This window comes from Xiphophorus maculatus, chromosome 19 (genome assembly GCF_002775205.1).
Source record: "Xiphophorus maculatus strain JP 163 A chromosome 19, X_maculatus-5.0-male, whole genome shotgun sequence".
NCBI lineage: Eukaryota > Metazoa > Chordata > Actinopteri > Cyprinodontiformes > Poeciliidae > Xiphophorus > Xiphophorus maculatus.
Window position 1 is genome coordinate 26397889 of NC_036461.1, and position 21725 is coordinate 26419613.

The following is a 21725-nucleotide window of genomic DNA, read 5'->3' on the forward strand; positions in this document are numbered from 1 at the left end:
ACACACAGTTAAACAGTTCCATGCAAATATATAATACACCACAATCTGGATCAATAGACTGTGAAATTCGACTGAGCAGTATAAGGAAACAGATTGAATTGGACCTTTGTTTTGCAGCAGTACAACAAGCGAGAATTGCGCGACCCTGATCAGAACCAGGCCCGGGATGGACCAATAATACATTTTTAAAAAGTTTAAAACTAAAAACTTGTTGTTTTTTTAAAAAACGAATGTAAACGTTTGGTATTTCATTCTGAAAAAGAAAATGTATAAAAAATAAAGTAAACTTTTACAAATATTTTTCGCTTCTATTCTTTCGTAAAATAATCATGTTTGACTTCTATTTTTGTTATTTTTAGGGTTTTGCAGCCTTACGTGCAGTTCTTCTGTTGCTACCTAGAAACTACGGAAGCCCCAATCGAGCTTTGTTTAGCATATTAGGGCCTAAAGCATAGACATAGAAGTCTAGACGGTACACGAAGACACGAATCATACGTCAGTGTTGTCGCCATATTTTTAGTGATAGTTTTGTAAACAAACAAATATGCAAACGAATATACTTATGTAAATAATGAAAGCCTCGATGGTATCATTAATAATACCAAATTTCAAATTAAGAAAAAAAAATGTAATATTATTCAAATAAATTATTAACTAACACTATCTAAAATAGAGAATAAAAATGAATCGGGATTAATGTAACGAAACTTCTGTATTTCTTTTATTCGCAAAATCTTGTTTTAATTCAGTTATTCCTCTCAAATATAAACTTGCCTGTCACAACATGGCGGCCCTACTCACGTATCACAACAAACCCAGTGCACCGTTTCCTCTCGTCGACGGCTGCCGAGCCTCCACTTTGACAGTACGCCTGCGCGCACGTCGACCCCGCCTCCTTCTTGTGTCCCTCAGCCGCGCAGCCCAGAATGGCGGCTCTTTTGGAATCTGTTTTGTTGCGGAAAGTGGACGTGGATAAGGTTGTTGACTGGCTGAAAAGCGTCCAGGTAGGTCTGAAACAGTTCATACCTGTATCGTAGCAACGCTGGCTTCGCTTATGTCCTAACACGGGGCGCCGTACGAGATGTCACAGCCCGCAAGTTATTGTAAACAAAACTTTTAGCTGCGGAGCTAGCTAGTCTTTATAGCTGTGGTGCGGATAAGCCAGCCAAGATGTTCTCTTCCTCCATTTGCTTCAGAGAAACTCTTCACAGTAAAAACGAAGCGAACCCTTCCCGCTCCTCTCGGTATTGCTGTATTTACTTGTGAATAGGGGCAAGCAGGCAGGTAAACAAATGTTAGCTGGGGTATCGCGAGCTAGGTCAGGTAAAGTTGTTTACAGTTAGTTTCCTCTTTGTCTCTCGTCAACAGGAGGGTGAAACGCTGTCGTTCGGCGAACCTCAGCTGGCCGTCCAGAAACAAGAGTTTGTCCCTTTCCTCTTAAATTTCCTGCGAGAGCAGAGCGGCGACGCCCTGACTAATGGTCCTGCAACACCAGCCAAGACCCCCAGCCGCCCCAGACCCCCTGCACAGACTCAAGGCTGCTCTGACAAAACATCATGCAGGTCTGCAGGGAGTGGACTTGGATCTCGCAGTGCCAGTCGTGTGCAGCTGTTCTCTCCCGCTACCTCTGCGTCACCTGGAAATGAGTCGGATGCTGTTGGTCAGTCAGGACTAAGTGGAATCAGTGCCTTCAGCAGCCCTCCCTGGTCTACAGGGTGGAGTCCTGCCTCAAGGCCATCGGGCTCTGAGCGCAAGCATGCCCAGAAAGTTTGCCTCGGTGACTACATGGTTTCTCCCCCGGAGCTGCAGAGCAGCACCAGCTCCCAGCCACACAAAGGGCGCAAGAAGAGCACACCGGTCGGAGGGCAAACAAGACACGGAGGCGGGCCTGGAGGCCCTCAGAGCGATGAGGCTGGTGGGAGGCGATCAGCAAGAGGTGGCGGGCATGGCAGGATGAGCGAGCAGGTTTCACCTTCAACTCCAGCTCATCTCAACTTCAACAACTTGGAAGACTTCCCTCCAGTCGGGTCGTCTCCCGTTTCCTCCGGGTGAGTTAAACGCTTCTCCCGAAAACTTAAAACCATCATTTAGGTTTGAATATGTCTCATAGCTTCTGGTACCTTTCCAGGACGTCCAAGCCATCCAGAAGAATAAACCCGACGCCGGTCAGCGCAGACCGGCCTCACTCTAAACCAAAGACGTGTTTCACCTCCACGCCTCTCCAGACGGCTACCAGCCCTTCACTGGGAGTGGAGCCGCTTGAGGGATTGACAGCAGTAGGGAGTCCTATGAGCCTCAAAGAGGAGAGAGAATTACTCAAAAGGGAAAAGTAAGCTCACGAGTGTAGTAGTGGTTTTCAAATGCAAAAGATAAAGTAGGTGTGTTTTGTTACTTTGACATCTGACCATCCTATTGTAGTAGTACTTCAAAAGTTGGCACACCATGTGAACATTGTCCTAGTTTGTCTTATTATAACTGCAGACTTCTGTTTTTATTAGTATTTTATATTCATATTTATTCAACCACATTTTGCTGCTTTTGTATCCAACTCTGAAGGTTTGTCTAAGCATTTTTATCAATTCCAAAATACTTGTGGGCCTAAAACAAAAAGAATTTTTTAAAACTAAAATCACCAAAAATGAACTAAACTGAACATGAACTGTTTTAATTTTAAAAATTCTGATTTTTTTTTTTTTTTTTGTAGGAACGGAATCATAGGTGCAAAACTTCAAATGGGTTTTGCACATTTTTTTGCTGGTTAAATGAAAGGCATCCAGTTTGCTTATTATTTGGAAAAATATTTTTTCTGTTCTCGGCAATAAAAACGGGATATAGTTCAGTCTTCATTTGAAAACACTTTCTACATTTAGTCAACTTTTATTACAGTAATTAAAAGCAGACTTGTTTTCACCAAGGCGCACCTTAGAGCGTAAGTCAATGTGTAGACAACGTGCTTTTTAATCTGCCATGAAAATAGAAGAAAACCAGAAAGCTTGGAAAAGATGATCAGATGTTTCATCTGACATTTTTTATGATGTCAACACAAACTTGTGAAGTCTTTGCAGAATATTTGGTGAAGTCTGACTTTTTTCCCCACCGCATTTAACTTATAGAAAACAAATGCGCTGCACATTTTCTTACATTTTTTTTGATTAGATGTTAAGAGAAACTTGCATCTTTTTCCATCCACATCCATTTCATTAGTCTATAACATAGAATCTTAAAAGAATACAAAATTTGTGGTTGCAGCATGACAAAACCTGAAGAAGTTCAAGCTGTAGCCATTGTATTTATTAGTTATGACTCGTTAAATGCCATTTTGTTAAAATGTTTCTGTTTGTAGGACAAAGCTTGCCCAGCAGGCCGCCTCCCTCCCTCCCTCCTCTCTGGATCCCTGTACTCCTACCAAGACAGGAACTGGGGCAGAATCCAAAGTGACCCCCGACCCCCAGATGACGAGTCCTGAACCATCCAAAGTCACCTTCTCCTCAGACCTAGATGTTTTGGCTGAGCTGTACTGCACCTGCATTTCAGGTAAATGACCACAGGATGGTGGTAACGACCTAAGCATTCGAATTGGTCCTGCTGGAAAAAATTTTCCGCATTATTTATTATTAAGCATTATACTGGTGTTTTCAAAGGAAAAGTAGCTTAACTGATTAAAAGGAATTAAAGTAAGTTGGCAAATGTTAAGAATTCTGTTATGAAAAATAAAGCAAATAGAAGTTTTTAAATGTTTCTTTTTTTTTTTATGCCCTCACAGAAAACCTGGTGCCAAACCTTTTCCTGGAGCTTTTCTTTGTGATGCAGTTGTTAACATCCCGGTCTCTTCACACACATAACGATGAAGATCAGTTGAGTTTGTGTTCGGTAAATTCAGGTGAGAACTAGACCTGTTGACACAGAGATGAACCAAATGTTGAATCTTTGAAAAATTATTAAACAATTACTAAAATTGTTTTTCTGTTGTTGTTTTTTTTGAAGATGTCTTGGAAAGATGCTACCTGAGACAAGTACACAATTGTGTGTACTTTGCGGTGAAAGTTTTGGAAAATCAGTTTCAGTGAGTGTTTGTTTTTGTCTTTCAATGTGTTATTATCTACTTTAGCCTTTACATCAAGCATATCTATCTAGTCTGATTCACGTCTAAATACGGAGCTTTTAAATGTTTGGGGGTTTTTTCCATTTCATTTCCACAGGTTGGTCGCTCATTTGGACAAATGCACCTTACGCCTACTGGCAGAGAACGAACGGGTCGCCTCTTTCTCTCCAGATCTTAAAGACCGCCTCTCTCAGGCTCAGAGCAAAAGCACAGCCAAGGTAGGGCATGTACTGAACAGCTGCTGGGTGTGGTCATATTAAATTGCATCCTTAAGATTCGGCGCTGTTGCACCCATGCATAAAAAATACGAACGGGACTCTTTCTGTTGTATAAATATATTTTCCATTCAGGACCGTATTTATAAAGTGTTGGGATTCTGATCCTGTGCTTAAGACAAGCAGATTTCCAAGCCTAATACAAGGGGAGAAAAGGAGAGAGAATATTGAAAGAAAATACAATTGTTTTGAGGAATGGTCTTAGAGTGAAATATGTCCAACGAGCATATCTCAAAGCTGAAGATTTTAATGATGTCATACTTTATGTGTCTATTCCAGCTCTCTCCTTCAGTGTCAACTTTTATCCACTCAGTCCCGTTCCAGCCTGCTACTGACAATCGTTCCAATTTCGGAAGCGACAAGGCTTTCCACACCTTTAAGAAACAGAGGTACATCCCAGCTTTTTTAAAAAAAATAAATAAATACATTTTGTAAGCTCAGTTTAAAATGTCCAGACTCTGTAGATCCAACAGCATTTTTTCTTTCCTCTCAGAGATATTTTTTATGAAGTGCTTCGAGAATGGGAGGACCTTCACAAGGAGCCGGGCTGGAACTTTGATGCCGCACTTGGAACCAAAATCAGGCAAGTGCAGTCAATTGTTGGGTTGTTTATGATCTTTCAGTGAATCAAATCTAATTATTATGAATGTCTTCATCTGTTTTTTTTTTTTTTCTGGTCCCTGTTACCAGTAAGGTATTTGCAAATGTAGACAAATATCTTCTATATACGTCAAAACTCCTTAGATTTAAAATCCAATAAAATAACACTCTGCATTTCATCGTTATTACATCCAACTAAACTTTGCACACTAATGATATTCTGAATACACTTGTATCTCTCTTTCTAAGTGCTAAGCTAACGACTATAGCATGCTTACTCTCGGTCTTGATCAGACTCGTTGATGATTCGGCTCAGAACATACTTCACCAAATTGTGGCTAGCCTTTAATACAATTTTGTAAGCCATACACATGAAAAAAGCTGTTATATTTTAAATTTATCTGCACAACTCGCAGAAAATCAGACCGTGTAGCAGATACCTGTACCAGGACTTGAGTTTAGTCCACAATCGTGCCGTAAATGGACCGTCACTACTAATCAGGCTTTAAAAATCGCATTCCATGGTAACGATGTCTCTTCTTCTTCTTCAGAGGAATGATGGGCCAACTGACTTCTGCCGGAAATCACTCTCACTTTGCCCGTCTGTTTTTGAAACAGCTTGTTCAGGTAGACCAGTGCCTCATTAAAACTTCAACATTTTTAGTTGTCTTCCACCTCATCTTTTTTCTAGCTTACTTTCTACAACAGCACTAAGCTCTTAAATCTGGCCCTGTCACAGATGTGTAAAGGCCCCCGAACGAGCACGCTGTCAGTAGATACAACCGACGCTGACCTGCTGGGCATGCTGGGAGCTGATAGCCTGGGTCGTCTCAAGCGTCTGGAGGAGCGTCTCATTCAGCCTCACAGAGTTGTCGGCCCCTGTCCTCCTCCGTCCTTTCCTGGTCACCAGGAGTTCTTCAGGGACTTCATACAGACAGCCAGCTGGTGAGGAAGCAAACACCACCGTCTCTTAATTTCACATTAAAAGGCAACTCCAAGAGGATTAGGCCTGTATGGAATAATGGGTGAATGAATAAAAAAAAAAAGAAAAACACGTATGAGAAATCACAATACTTTACAGATCAAATATTAAATAAACGTAGAAAAATTTGACTAAGATAATGAAATAATGTTTTTTTGTTTTTTTTTCTAAATTTGCAAGATTTTTTTTCCCTAATTGTCTGTCTTGGCTCTCAGCTGCCAGATGAACCAGCACCTGCAGGATAGCCTGTGCCAGCAGCTCCTCCATCTGGATGAGGTGTCCATCCTGCGTCCTTCTGCGTCCGTTGGGGAGGGAGAGGAGGAAGAGGATGGCGATATGGAGCAACAGGTATTCCATTTATGAGCTTTCTCTACAAACACGTAGTAGCTTTTTGCAGAATGTTTCCACTCTGTACTTGGCTCTCTTTTCAGGATGAGAAGCAGCGGTTTTCCTCTGTGCTGCTCCTCGCTCGTCTTCTGGCAAAGTTCCTGGGGTTCATCTCCTTTCTCCCGTACCAAACATCAGAGAGACCCTCCAGAGAAATACAGGAAGCATCTGTAGCCCTACGCAGCAAGGTCATAAAAATCATGCCTGTAATTTTCAATTAAAAGCCAACATTAATGAGACTTTTTTTTTGTTTTCCTTCGTTAGGTAGTTTTAACTCAAATGTTTACATTTTGTTTTCTGTTGCTATGGATTTCAGAAACAATGAACATGTTTTCCCTCCACAGAGTGTTCAGGTGCTGGACGTTTGTGCTGTCTTGAGTAACAGCGTGAGGAGGCGGCGCACCATTTTGACCGTGCCCTGGATGGTGGAGTTCCTCTCCATGTTGGACTTCATCGGACCTTTGCTTCTCTGCTACAGGGTGGCTCTGGGGACATTGCTTCTGCTGTACAGGTCGGATTCTCCTCATTTTTAAGTGGCTTTATAGACCAATTAAAAGGATATCCTCAATAAAAATTGACTGTTAAAGTTTTTTGACTGTTAAAGTACGGATCTACAGTGATTTTATTTTTTTTAAATATAAATTTGAGTTTTAAGTCTTTACTCCTTTTTTCAATATTTGCGGAAAAATAATCAGAATTTCTGAAAATAGTGAGTTTCTTTATATCAAAATGGCATCATAAGTGGTTGTATTGGTTTTCCAGTTTGTAACAGAACCCACATATCTTTTTTAATCATTAATTTAAAAAAAAGGGGCGAATATTTGTTACCTAACCTTACATCAGGCTTATGAAAAGGGACTCGTGACTCGTAAACTGGGCCCGATTTAGATGGCAGTCGTCACTTGACATTCTGCTTCGCTCCTAATAAAAACGTCACAAATCACAAGCTTTAATTTAAGCACACTGAATCTAATTAAGGATACTCCACTCTGGATTTTACTGCTATGAATGTGTCAGATTTTGACATACAGATGTTCTCAGTGGTTCCAGATGCCAAAAATAAGCTGTGATAAAGTCCTTCACCTCACTGCTGAACTGGTACTGGAACATCAGCACTGATATGTGTTGCTTCATGACATATGATAATGCCTAATGTTATGAAGATCTATAAAAAAAAAAAAAAAAGTGAGTCTGGAGAAAAAAATTAAAATGAAAACTTGAATTATTATTATTTTTTCCACTTGTAGGCGGCTGCAGCTGAACCGACACGGAGAAATGTGTTACCTAAACAAGCTGCTGCTGGTGTCGGTGTTGGGATGGCTCTTCCAGGTGAGCTGCAGCATGCTTCACCACAAAAGAGCACGTTTGTGATTCCGAAAGGTTTCCACGTAACCGGGAGCAGCATGAAATTTGGTTTAGGTGTGCTCCAGATTTAGGTAACTGTGCAAAGGGAAAACGGTGCAGGTAAATATGTCGGTATGCTCAGACTTATTCTCTATCAGTTTGCCTGAAACAGGGGTTGGCAGCCTTTACAACCATGAGAGCCAAAAAATGCTACATGAAACAAATTAGCTCACTTTAACAAAATTGACTAAAGAATATATATATTTTATTTATAAATGAAAGAAAAACATTTTTATTCCTGTTTTTAGGTTTAAAAATCAGAAAAATCTAATCAGGAGTGAATGCATTTTTTTTTTCAATGGCGTCTTGCATCAAAAACACGCACACTTTGCATTTAAAAGACTAAAATGTTACTTTATTAATAACATATTTATATATTCCTTACACTAGTCTTAGCACATGTGGCTCTGGAGTTATTAATGGTTGAAAAGAATATATCCTTTCTCTACACAAGTTTATTGGAAACTTTCTTTTTTGGCAATTCTTTTTGCAAAGCCTCTTTTTCACTTTGTTTTTCTGCTGAATAACACAGTCAAACCTTCGCCTCTAACTTGTTTAGATCCCAGTGATTCCTGAGGACATTTTCTTCACCAGTGAGTTTACTGCACTAGTCAAGGACGAGGGCAGTGCTACAGGTTCTGCTGGACTTGTGAGGAGAAATTTAATTCAGCTTTTATCCAAAACAACAACGAAAAAAGTTCACACTGGTATGTAAATGGTTACTTTTAATTTTATTCCACAGGACTGCATTCCGCTGGTCGATCAGCAACTTCTTTATACATGTTGTCCATTTCTTGGTAAGTGCATTTCTACAAGTCACTCTTAAAGACTCTTAATAGAGCATTCATGCAAATAAGCTATTTGTATTCAACCCCTTTCACTGTGATACCCCTTAAGTAAAATTCAGTGAAATCAACCAGAGGCTGGAGGTTTTCTTTTTCCTTCAGTTCTAAGTTATGACATAATATGGAAAAGCTCCCCTCCTTTTTCACAAGCTACTTTATATTTCACAGCAGCAACTTTTCATAGACTAAAGAGGAATTTGGAGTTGAACTTGGTCTTGATGTGAGCCAAGGGAGCGTAACATCCCAACGTTACAGGAGTGGATTAATGTTCTGCCCTGTTTCCGCCTGTTCAGGTGAGTTTCGTAAGCTCCTAGCTGCTTTCGTGTCGGGCAGCGCGGCCAGGAGCGGAGGAATTATCCGCAAGATTACCCCCACTTCTGCTGAGCTCAAGGGCACGCCGACCGCCAACCGATCGCAGCAGAAACTGCAGGTGAATCACCGGCAAGGAGATTCTGTGCATGCACGTATGAGAAAAAAAAAAAAAAAAGCATGGAATTGCTTCCGAGTGTTTGAACAAAATGCCTGGTTGTGACAGGTGGACCTGGAGCAGGCCTTCTTCCACAATCAGCCTCCGTCGCTGCGCCGCACAGTGGAGTTTGTGGCCGAGAGGGTCGGATCCAACGCTGTCAAGCATATAAAGTTAGTATTGCTCCAAGGGGAAGGGGAGATTTGGTCCGATAGATGTTCAACATCACTGAAGTCATTCGACGCCAGATTCAGTGTAACTTTGACAATCCTTTATTTTGCTCGGACACGTCCTGCGGCACATCATCATTTCGAATCGGGAACGACTGAATTTAGTGGTTAATCGACCCGCGAATGCGGTTCGTCGCCTACCTAAGAGGCTATAGGACTCTCATTGGTCTAACATCACCGGCACTTACAAGCTGCCCTTGTTTTTAAATGTGTTCCCTGTTTTAACTATAGATTTAAAAAAAATAATAAAAATTCTGCTTTTCCCTGTATTTTGCTGATGTTTCACAGGGCTACATTAGTGCGAGAGTTGGTTGAAAGAGGAGAGAAGATGCTACGAGACGGACTGCAGTCGTCAAACGCAAATTCTTCGAAGCTCAACGACTCCATATGTGCTCAGCTGTGTGATGTTGGCTTGGAAGCACTTGCAAAAGCCACCAGGTGCAACGGCGTGTTTTACTGTGTGGGGTTGGATGCTGATGCTTGATCGGCTTTCTGTAATTAGTGTCAAAACTCTTGTTAAAGTGGCAGGTTTTTGTGATGTAAACTATAAAACTAAGTCTGCACAGCTTTAAACTGTGTTTTTATTGAGTAATTGTTAATATTTTGTTATTGTTATTGGTAGATCTCAACCAGTACCGGCTAGAAACTCCTGTAGCTCCTTCAGTGTTGTGTCATCCTCTTGGCAGCCTGACTAGTTACCATCTTATCTTTTAAGCCGTGTTAAGAAAATATACAGTTTCTGTTCTCTTTTTTTCTGTCTGACATAGTGAGAATATTTTTATCCTTTGCAACTACTCTGGAAGCAATTCGCTTCAGTTAAAGGATGCAACTATCAGCTGAGCTTTGTTTCATTTCACCTTTTCATTTCCACGCCACCAACTGTTGCAAAAACAGGACTCTGGAGCTCAGCTGCATTATTATATGTCACATCGCTGGCATCTTGCATTTGTGGTGATGCGTTTCCGTTTTGTTTTGTTTTTTTAAATACAGATTTTGCAATGAGAAGAGCCCTGATGCCATACGTATGCTCCTCCCTGTCGAAACCACGCCACCGGTAATTGCTGAAATGATTTTTTTTTGTTTTTTACAAATTTTGAAAATGGAAAAAGTGAAATAGCATACAGCATGTTTTCATTTACATGGATGGATGGCCATTTGTTGTGGTAATTTTCAACGTTTGTGAACATCCCAACACTGACAGGTCCTGACTACGTCTGAAAACATCACCCAACGCCTGGCTGCCGAGAAAGCCTGCAGCTGGCTTTCTGCCAACATTACAGGTAACGGCTCTGTTAAAATCCAGTGCAAATTGCTTCAGATTGTAGCGTTCCTCATATCTTTGTCCACATCCACGTTTATAAAATGTTTTTTTTTTTTTTTTTAAATGAGTGAAAATCTCTGGGCATCCGTTTTACATCAACTCAAATTCTTGACTTAAAACTGGTTGGATTTCCTAATTAAAATCCAACCCTGCCCTCATTTTATTTTATTTTTTTCTTTTCAAAGCACTGATCAGGCGTGAGTGGAAGAGCAGGTATGACCGTGTGAAAAAGGCTCTGGGCAGTCCAGTGGCTCCGGACTCTGTGGATGCGGACAGCGCTGTGGTTGAACTGGTCAGGCAGGGCCAGATGAATACTCCCAGGAAGAAACAAGAGAGAGCGATGTCCTGCCCTCCGCTTTGTAAACACAACGCTTCCCTCCCCTCAGACGTCCTCATTGAGATTAAGGCATGTCTTTTGTCTTTCTGCATGACGCTCCTCAGCTGCCTTTCAAAAGTATTTACAGCCCACGATGGGAAATTGTTCCTTTCGACAACAAACTTTGTGTTTTGTTGGGATTTCACGTGGCGGATCAAGTCACTTTGAATTTGAAATCTTGGAGCCGTAGCAATTAATCGCAACGAAAATCGTCAAACTAATTTAGTAATCAGTTAATCATTATCTGGAGTATACAGATTCAAAAAAAGAAAATTGCTGAAAGAACATGTTCAGAGCAGTAGTTAAGCCAAAATTGTACAAAAATGTATATATTTTGCATCCAAGATAAAAAAAAAAACAAAAAACTTTGTAAATACGTTTTACCCAAAACTGCGTAAGTGCAGTAGTTTTAACCTCAACCAGTTCAAATTATGTAAAAAAAATTTTTAAATAAAGTCTCCTATTATGTGACCAATTAGTTTACATTTTTTATCTTCATATTTAAAAAAGGAGCTTAATTATTTGCATTTTTCAATGTATTTTTAATATTGCATTAAAAATAGACAGAATAGTTACAGAAAGTGACACTTTTTTTATCTGATTAATCACCAGAATAATCGGTAGATCAATCAATTAATTGATAACTAAAATAATTGCGAGCTGCAGCCCTAAAATCACTGATTGATTACTTGCTTTAAATCTTGAAAATTTGACCTCTTTCTCTTATGAAGACCGCTGTGTGAGCGGTTTGTTTGACTCCGATGTAAAAATGAAGATCTGTCAGTCAACCGGAGTTTGTTCCTGATCCAGGAGTTGCTGAGCATCGCGGTGGGACCCAGAACGGACGAGGAGCTGCCGACCGGCCCGCAACTCAAAACACTGCTTCAAAGAGTTGGGAACACATTAGAGTGCAGAAAGGTAGAGGAGAAACAAACGTGTAACCAAAACAGCCATGCTGTACGAAGACCTCACTCTTTTTTTCTTTTCTTTTTTTTTTTTCCCCAATTCAGTTCCTTACGGCTTTGTCGGAGCAAATGCTTCAGAACAGTACCGTGCTGCTCGCCTGCAAACTGGGTGAGAGATTTGAAGCAGTAGCCACGGCCCGTATCATGGAGGCATAATCTGCACTGCTTAACATATCTCTGCGTTTACTGCTGTTTGTGTGCGCCTAGTGTCTGGAGAGCTGCCGGTGCGTTCTTCGTCACGGTGTGACGGGGTTGCTGTGGATCCCGGCGCCGGGTCAGAGCCCTCGGTGTCAGATGTTCTGGAGCAGCTCGCTGAGCTGTGGGAGAGAAGCTGCTGCTCCTCTGCCCCGCTCCATCAGCTCTTCACCCCGCTCACCGTGGCCGCTGTGCTGAAGGCCAGCGACACAGAGGTATGTTAAACACTGATTTATACACTGCGTTCTCATAGCTTTTTGAAAAAAATTTTTTTATTAAAGCTGTTTCAGAGTGTAACATTTGGTTCTGTTAAAATATTTATACTGCCTTTAGAGAGTTCTTATAACTTGAGAGTGTTTTGCTCAGGTTTAATCAATGAAACCTTTTCAAGAGGCTGAGTGTGTCCTCTATACATACATTCGACCATATTCTTTTAAATAGATATGTAACTCTCAGAAGGTCCAGTTGATTCCCATCCATCAACTGAATATCCACAACGTATTCTCAGTGTGGTCAGATAAAATAGGTCAGGTAGGTTTGCCAAAATTATTTCTATTTGACCAATGACAGAATAATGAGAATACTCGTATATGAGAAGTATGCAAGTTCACAGAAGCCGATTATTGTGCCTTCTGACGATTTGTGAAAGGCCAGATGATGACGGTTGTGGATGTTTTTTAGGGCAGCACCTCATACTCACTGCTTCCTAGTGTGACGTCATGGAAAAATGAAAGAAACTCCGGTCGGATATCAAAAAGAAATGTGCTCACCTCCACAAATCTGGTTCATCCCCAGTTACTTTTCTTGCAATTTTGTGAGCATCAGCCTCAGAAAAATAACTAAACAACTTGAAGAGCTGGCTTAAGACTTCTATTGTAACTATGTGAATTGGTCAGATAAGACTAACATTGAGCTTTTTAGCAACAAATACTCCAGGTGGGTTTGACTTGACCCCAAAAAAAACACTGAATCTGTGGATAATCATCCCATACCAACAGTTACATATAGGGGAGAACCCATGATTCTATTCCTTAGGCCCCCTAGTCTAGATCATTATCATAAACCTGAAACGGGTTTGTGACTGGGTCAGGGGATTGACCCAAAATATAAAGCTATGTCAACACGGAAATGGTTTTACTTGATACGCAATCAGTGTTCTTCCATAAAAAATCTTGGTCTCTAGTTCTGAATCCTATTGAAAACTCAATGGATGTATATAGTGATCTACTCTATTCCTTTTGCATGTGTCTACCTTATAAATGTACATTTAAAACCAGAAGCTTATTTTATAACATGGGACTTTTTTTCCTCTAATGAATAAAGGTACTTTAATTAAACATTGGATCGTTGTCAAATTTTCATTATAAATCCATGTAATATGCATCTAATCCCTGTGTCCCGAACTCTATCACAGAGTCTCCAGCAGGTTCCAGTAATTTGTGTGATTTATCACATCTGCCTTAGGTTTTTAGTTGCATTTTTTTTGCGGTTGTCGATTGGAAGCGGCGAACGCATCGTGATGCATTTCGCTTGTCTTTTTAGAAGAAGAACTACCTGTTCCTCGTTAGGAAGCTGGTCGACAAAGGAGTATTGAACGAGGAAGAAGTCGAATCGTATTGGAGGAAGCTAACAGACCTGACCTTGCCAGCGGTGAGAGTCCATTGTTCTTTTTTTTTTTTTTTTTTAAATCAAAGATTCCTTTGGAAGTCTTTCTTTCCTATTGATTTTGACCTTTTTGACCAATTTACGCATTTCTTCATCACTTCTCTCTCTCCTGCTTCTTTCCAGGAGCTGATTGAGAACTTCCAGCTGCAGTCGCAGTGCATAAAGCTCTCACTGCCTCTGGCCGAGATGCAGTCGCGCTTAGACATGCTGCAGGTCTCGCACCAGACAATAGAGGGAGCAACCTGACAACAATAATACGCAATATATTCCACAAACAACTTGTATGCTTTCACCACAGTGTCTTATGTCAAGTCTGTGCATGTTTTCTCCAAGACCGTGATTTTTTTTTTGTTTCCACTTTAGCCTTTTAACATGTCACCTTATGAAGTCATGAAATTATATGCAAAGATTCAAGTAGCAAACAGAAATCCATGTGAGTTAACGCCAGAATTGATGAAACACGTAATTTTTCATTTCAAATTTTAGAAGGACACCATGAGATTAAGCTTAATCAGACTTTTATGTCTTTGGGACTAATACTAAACCAAGAATAGTAATGGTAAACAAAGATAGTTATTTTATCATACAAAAGATTTTTGCAATTTAGATGATTGTTTTAAAAACAGGAAATTTGAATGATGTCAGGTGAAGCTGAAAAGTACAAATATTACAGGTTTTTAAATGTAAATGCAATTTGAGACAGCACTTTCACGTATTGCCTTTGACCACATGAATAGTGGTTATGAGTTAATTTCATGAATGCATCTACCCGCGTTTGTGATTGCTATTGTTCATGTTGAACAGCGATGTATTCCGAGAATCTTTTAAACTGAAAGGTTTAATGTTGGCACAGAATGAAAATATTAATAAAGATGTATTCCCGTGTGCAGCAGCTGTAATTTGGCGTCTATGCTTTCCTTTTGTTTTCAATCGGGTCGGGAATAAAAAAATAGTTTCATTACTGCTGAGCTTATACACAGACTGGAGTAGTATGGGATTTGATTTAAGCATTTTAGAGATAGGGGAAAAGGAAAATGGGTTATGAGGAAATATTGGCGTTTTCTGGCTTTAATCTATCCATCTATGAAACCATCCATCAATTTCTGTCATCTATCCATCCATCATTCATCACCCATGCATTTCTCCGTCCACTTATCAGTTTTCTTTCTTTTGAATAAATTTATTGTGAATTCTTGTATTTATACTTTTAAGTTATTACTATTATTGTTATTATTTAAAAAGGACAGAACGCTGGAAATGTAAAGCAGGATAAGTAAATGCTTTTGGCATGTCAAATATTAGAGAAGGAGAGAGACACACATACAGTTATTTTCACAAATAACTTAAGATATTACCGCCAGATATACTGTTGGAAAAACGCAAAACAGTTAGGATTCAAATCCTAACAGACAACTCATGCAGATTTAAATATGGCTTAGAGGGAGGGGTGTTTAGCAGCATCTCGTCCCTCCCCTTCCATGTCTGTCCAGGAGGAAGTTCCAGTTCTCCGCGGAGAGTTCTGGAGGGATGCGGCGGGCGGTTCGACCTAAAGCGGGACAGCAGTTCAACAGGACGGCTTGAGCTGTGACTTTTTCCCGCTCTGCCGCTTTTCTCAAATTAACATTTCACCAAACTCGGCATGGTGACGGGAGGTCCGCTAGTTTCCCCCCACTCCGTCCCAGCCAGCTGCTGAGCTGCGTCGAACCAAGGCGGCCGCATCATGGCAAACGTGAAAGTCGCCGTACGGGTCCGTCCTCTCAATGCCAGGTAAGTTAGCTCATTTATTAATGTTTAAATCACCTACGCCTGATATATTTGCCTTTTCTAGACTGCCGTGGTCTTCTTCTTCCTCTTTGTGACTAGGTGTAGTGAGTGCTGCCAGAGGTGGAACATTCCTCATGTTGTGTATCATTAGTCCTACCATACTTTCTTCGTGCGTCACTTTCGTGAACAACTGTTAAGTTAGCTGGTCAGTTGGTGGTAACAACTGTGGCTGTCAGTGAGTCTGAATTTACTCGTTGTGTTGAATAAGTACGTTTCTGAGTAGAAATATTAGGACTTTAAGGTTATTAAATTGTATACTTTAAACGGTATCGGGGAAGTAACTAGTGGCTTCAAAGCTAATTAATTTTTATATTGACTTTAGTTGTTTTTAATATGTTGGCAAAATGGCCACCAGGTGGAGGGTTCACGCGTAGCTTCTTTAGTGTAAGCGATTTATGCTAATTTTCCTCTTTTTTTATTAGAATAAAACTGTCATTCTTACTTTTATGAAAATACTTAATAGTTATATCTGCTTAATAAATTGATTTTTTTGTATAAAAATGTTAATGTCCCCTTGAACTATGAAAAAAACACTTAAAAATAAAGTTTTTGGTGTGCTGTTGAACTTAAAATTCGTCCACTCAAGGTCTCAGTTAAACTAAGGCCTAAAGCTTTTTTTTTTTTTTTTGCTGTATCAAAGAATAGATTTTTTTAATATTAGGTTTGAATTATACAGCCAAAAAATGTCTGAGGCTGTGAAGTTGCTTTGCTCTCCTTTGGACCTTCTTTGACCTTATCAGGAATATTAGTGCAGGATGTTGAATAAAAGGGTTTCTTAGCAATGCGTGGAGTTTCTTTGAACTCTTGCAGGATTGCTTTGGCTGTAGGAAACTACCGTTCCATAACAAAGCATTAATCCTGCAAAGAAAGACAGGGTGAATAATTGTTTGAGTTGGACACCCTCCTACTTTGCATAACAAAAGGATGATCTATACCAAATGTGCAGTGCTCTGTAATGCAAATCTGTCCTTCCTGAGTTACTGTATGATTGTGACGTTCTCACTGTTCTCTGCTCTATTTGTGAAGCAAAGGATGTGTATCCTTCCTTATATTTTTACCACTGCCACCAACCTTTAGTTGTGTTTCTCATTCACAAGTGTGTTACTCATTGTTTTAGCTGACCAGTAGGAAGCCTCCTCGGAATATGGGTAGCATCTCACATCCATAAAAACATGGAAACTGGATTTCTTGTTCTTTTTCTTTCTTTCTTTCTTCTTTTTTTTTTTTTACGGTTTAATGTTTTCCACTCAAAGAGTTCTTCCCCTCCACGCTGTTTAGAGCCTGACATTCAAGGTTGGCGGTTTTGGGTTGGGCCTCTGCTGGAGTTAGCAAAATGAGTTCCACGTGCTGAAGCACAAGGAGAAAACTACCTCCTGGCTTGACCCGGCCTCCCCCATCCCGACCGAACGACCGACAACGGAGTGTTTGCACCGCAGCCGTCATCGCTCCTAGAGATCCGAGTTCTCTCAGCTTCGTATTGCATTTGGTTTCCTTTGTGTTGCATCAGTCCAGCTGCTGAAGCACACACAGCTGGGATGATACACACACACACGCACTCCCTGGTTCAGAGTGTGCGCACATTTTTTTTTTTTTTCTTCAACTTTGTGGAAACAGCTCAAAGCTACCTCACCAGTGAAAGTCTCTGAAGAGCACGGGGGTCTGTTTTCATTCGAATTTGAAAGTGGTCAGTCGGACTCTTGTTTGTCGATTCCATGGATCACACACACAAAGATTAATTTGCTGTCATGTGATGACCTAAGTGAGGGGGAACTCGCCTAAATGTATCTGGACACCCTCTCTGTTATGGGAATCTCAGTAAAAAAGGAGAAATTTAAACCTATTTAAAAATAGTAAATCTGGTAATGATAAAGTATGAGCCTACGGGGAAATGTTCTCGACCCTTTGTCCGGTTTGTTGCTAGAATTGGAGATGCTGATCCCAGCAGTACCATTTCAGCATATACAACTTGTAGATCTAATCTGACAAAAATGTGTAATGGTTAAACAGCATAAATGCTTTCACAAACCTCTTGTCCGTCTACATTTTTCTGAATTCTAATCAATCTCTCCACTTTCGTCAGCATTCTGCGCATACACTCGCACCTAAATTGCCTCCAATCGTTTTACGGTTTCATCTCATCCACAGGGAGAGCGCCGATGGAGGAAAGCTAGCCGTTCAGGTGGACGATAAATTAGTCCGGATCCGAAATGTGAAGGTGAGTGTTTCGGCAAGAGACACCTTTTCAGATCCAGCTTCAGTTCGGAATTTCTTTGTCGATTGGATCAGATTCGTTTCTGAGCCGCGACGCAGAGGGAGTTGATCACAACAACAGGATGTTTACAGCCTCGGATCAGCGTCTTCCTGCTCGACGTCGCTGGTGTTTACGCTTCATTTTGAGCTTGTGCCGACACATTTAGAGCAGCTTCCTGTCAAGCGCGTGCGGTTTGGAACAGCCACAAGCGTTATTGTTAATTAGATGATTTAATGTAGAATCTAACTTATTAATCCTCTTGCAAAAAAAAAAACAACAGCTTTGTTGTTGATTTTATAGTAATTTAAATGCGGAATATGTTTTACTAAACTTCTATTAAAGTCAATAATTGCAGGAGCTTCTCCGCCTTGTCACAATATCTGTTCAAGTGTCAAGATGATAAAACTCTGCTACACGTTTTCACAGGTAAAACTACCTTTGTGCTTGGTAAGCATGTGCCACTCAACCTCTTTCCTTCAAGAGAACCTGTTTTTTTTTGTTTACATTTCCATTTCTAAGCACAGATTTCTGTGGAGGGGTTGGGTGTGGGGGAGTCGAAGTCTGCTGTAAATGATGTGACAAGAGACGAACCACATATGGCCTCCCTCCGCCATGGAAAAAAAAAAAATCCAAACTCCACGCCTTTAGAGGGTCTCCTGGGAGTAATTATTTATGAAAAGGGGGACAGTTTTGAAGGATCTGAGGCGGAATAAAGCACAGATGACTTTTTACAGGGACTACTATAGAGAGCTTGCGATACAGGCTATAAAAAGTAATTGACTCTGACTTGAATAAAACAAGAAGGACTTAAAAAAAAAAGGGAGTGTTGGACAACTTTTCAGTTGTAACTTAAGAGGCTTGAGGCTTGCTCAGGATAGTTGACGTTGGCTGCTGTTCCTCTCAACTCTTCCCTCTCGCTACATGTATCCCTTGTCAGATTTCCTAAAAGCACAGAAAGGCTAAGTGGTCAATCTTTTAGGCAAGACAGATAAAACCAGTACTGTGAGTTTGGCTCTGCCTTAAGTCGAAGTCATTAGAAGAGAATCTGCTTCGATGATAAAGTCATCCAGCTCTGACCAGGGTCTTCCACAGCCTTATTTACTCTTCCTCAAAGTACTTTTCTTGAAAAATAATACTCCCACTTTCATTTAGTGTATTAGTTTTAAAAGGTTTCCTTCAAGGGAATGTTTGTGCTTTCTTGTTATGTTGATTCATTAATAGGTAACTTGCTGTTATTTTCAAATGGTAGGTTAGACAGATCCAATTTATGGAAAGTCTTAATTTAAAAAACAAAAGTTAGCTTTGTTGAATTCCATTTAAAACTTGTACAGTAACCAAATTACTTAAGCGATGACAACAAATACGGCAACGGTACGAAAGGTTTTCGACCTAAACAGCAATTTACCATCAGCATAACGGGAAACTTTATTGTCAGTCTTGCCTGTGTTGAAGTGATGTTAATTTGGGTTTGATCAAATAAACTAAGGAGGCAGCCCTGTTGTGTGCCTAAATTATGAATGAAAGCTCTATGAATTTAAGTACTTAGTCCATAAAATAAGAATTTAACCTACATTGAGTCTTTCTAAACAAACTGTTCCATTTTCTACGCTGTATGTTTCTCTACTTTAAGAGAAATTACTAATTCTTGCAAGTTAAGAAAAGGAGTTGACAGAAGTTCAAAGAAGGTGGAAAAGTGAGAACCATTACAAAGTTGTTTTAGTATGTATATGTAAATGGTTTAAAAAAAAAAAATGTAAAAATTTTTTGGAAATGCTATCCCTAAATTTTTAACATACCCCAGAAATGGATGTACAACTAAGTTGCAAATACAAAAGTAGGGCACAATAGCAAAATCTAACAGCCCCTAAAGGGCTAGGATATGCAATTAAACTAAAGTCGTGTTTATATTTGTTAAAAAATGCAATGTTTTAAAAGCAGCCTAATCAAAATAATTCAAACTTTTAATACTACAGGTTGCTCTGAAGTATGTTTGACAAATTAAGTTGATTCAAATCACTACCTAAGTCTTAACGGGAGCAAACGACAGAGCGGCAACATTTCAAAAAGACGTACGGCCATTTTGTTCTTCTGTCATAAAAGTATAGCTTCCCTTTCCGTGTGTTCTCCAATAGTAAACATCAAAGATCAAAGTCTTTGATGCGTTAAAAGCACTCTTTAATCATAGTTTTAACAATCTCATATATATATGTAGGTTTTAGCTGGGCGGTTTTTCGAAGATTCATCCTGAGCGATCTGAACAAACTGAACCATCAGTTTAAGCCGAGATCAGTTTTTAAGTTGAGCGGTGATTTTTAGAAGCGTTGCCGATATGCTGGACTGAAATCAGATTGCTCGCTAAAAATCTTGCTGCGCTGTTTGACCTCGACTTATTATTCACTCATAGTAAGCAGAAAGGTGGGTGAGTGTCAGTGCGCTGAGGCGTATCGGGGACTGCAGGAGTAAGTGCATTGCTAATGAGTGGAAACAGCTTGCTTGCGATTCCACTCTGTAGTTGGCCCATTGACACAACATGTTGTGTTGGGTTTTATCACAGTGATTTGTTTTGTTTATTTTTCCCCCTTAGTCCTTGTTACTAAAAATCAGAGACCGAATTTCTGTGTAAAGCCTGTCAAATATGCAGTGAAGTAGAGTGCTACACTGGTTGTTGCTCTTTCTTTCACTTTGTGAATTAATTATTACTTAATTGAACTCTCAACTCTATTTTGATGAGCATAGAGATTGGATTAATTGTGCTGAAGCGATAATTGAATTAATCGTCAACTAATGTTGTAATTGATTAATTACCGACTGGAATATACAGACTAAAAAAAAGGTCTTTTGTTAAAAACACAATATATTCAGAGCAGTAATTATCCAAAACTGTGGAAAATATATATAAGTTTTACGTTTAAGATGAAAACACCATCGTCTATAAATATATTTAAGCTAAAACTCCTCAATTGGCATAGTTTTAGCTTCATCCGATTCAAATTTATTGAAGAAATGCTACGTTATTGCCTTTGAGGCAATAAACAGTTTTTTGTTGTTTTTTTTAACTTAAAAACGGAATTAAATTATTTGTTTAATTGCATCTTTTAATGCATTTATAATATATGTAAAAGGCAAACGAAAAGACTGCAGCATGTGTCGGTTGATCGATTAATTGTCAGAATAATCGATAGAATAATCGATGACTAAAATAACTGTTAGCTGCATCCCTAATTTGCTCGTCTTCTGTCTCTTCTCCGCAGTTGGATGGGCGTTCAGAGGGAGCGGTAGATTCCAGGGAGAAGCTTCTGGAGTTTTGTTTTGACTACTGCTACTGGTCGGTGGAGACTGCAGACCCTCACTACGCTTCGCAGGAGGAGGTAACGACCTTACTGAAAAACTGACTGACCTTACTGATTTTCTTCCAGGATTGCCTTATATTTTAGCTCCCCCCACATCTGGCCAGCTTCACTGTCTCTTTTAAAGGGAGACATGGTGATCGGCAAAACTTTGTATTAGGGCTGAAATGATTAATCGTGATGAATCGATTATCGAAATAATCAATCGTCAACTAATTGAGTAACTGCGTGATCATTAACTGGAATATACAGACTCAGAAAAAGGTCAGTTGTTGAAAGAACAACATACTCAGAACAGTTATTAATCCAAAAATGTACAAAAATTATTTACTTTCTGCATTTAAGATGGGAAACACATTTGTCTGTTAATATGGTCAGCCCAAAACTCTCAAGAGCCATAGTTTTAGCTTCGCCCTGTTTAAATTATGTAAAATTAATTTCTAATATTGTACAAAAAAGGCTTCAATAAAAAATTTGCAGAATGTGCCAT

The 21725-nt window shown here is 39.8% G+C and overlaps 2 protein-coding genes across 2 annotated transcripts in view; both read left to right on the forward strand.

Annotated features, from left to right (window-relative positions):
* Positions 1 to 879: 879 nt before the first annotated feature.
* cdan1 (codanin 1) lies at positions 880 to 14712 on the forward strand. Its single transcript, XM_023352977.1, has 28 exons — positions 880 to 1004; positions 1369 to 2048; positions 2129 to 2329; positions 3344 to 3534; positions 3764 to 3880; positions 3985 to 4063; positions 4200 to 4320; positions 4657 to 4766; positions 4871 to 4960; positions 5529 to 5604; positions 5717 to 5922; positions 6175 to 6307; positions 6391 to 6534; positions 6691 to 6857; positions 7594 to 7675; positions 8310 to 8399; positions 8493 to 8547; positions 8889 to 9025; positions 9131 to 9234; positions 9580 to 9729; positions 10282 to 10345; positions 10493 to 10571; positions 10798 to 11018; positions 11799 to 11906; positions 11999 to 12062; positions 12161 to 12363; positions 13691 to 13798; positions 13937 to 14712. The coding sequence occupies exons 1-28, from the start codon at positions 927 to 929 to the stop codon at positions 14057 to 14059; spliced, it is 3981 nt and encodes a 1326-aa protein (XP_023208745.1). The 5' UTR covers positions 880 to 926; the 3' UTR covers positions 14060 to 14712.
* A 599-nt stretch (positions 14713 to 15311) lies between these two features.
* Positions 15312 to 21725, forward strand: part of stard9 (StAR related lipid transfer domain containing 9) — a 44313-nt gene continuing 37899 nt past the window's right edge. The window contains exons 1-3 of the mRNA XM_023352536.1: positions 15312 to 15580; positions 17783 to 17852; positions 21140 to 21256. Coding sequence (XP_023208304.1) covers positions 15534 to 15580; positions 17783 to 17852; positions 21140 to 21256 — 234 coding nt within the window. The 5' untranslated portion in view covers positions 15312 to 15533. The remainder of the gene's footprint in view (positions 15581 to 17782; positions 17853 to 21139; positions 21257 to 21725) is intronic.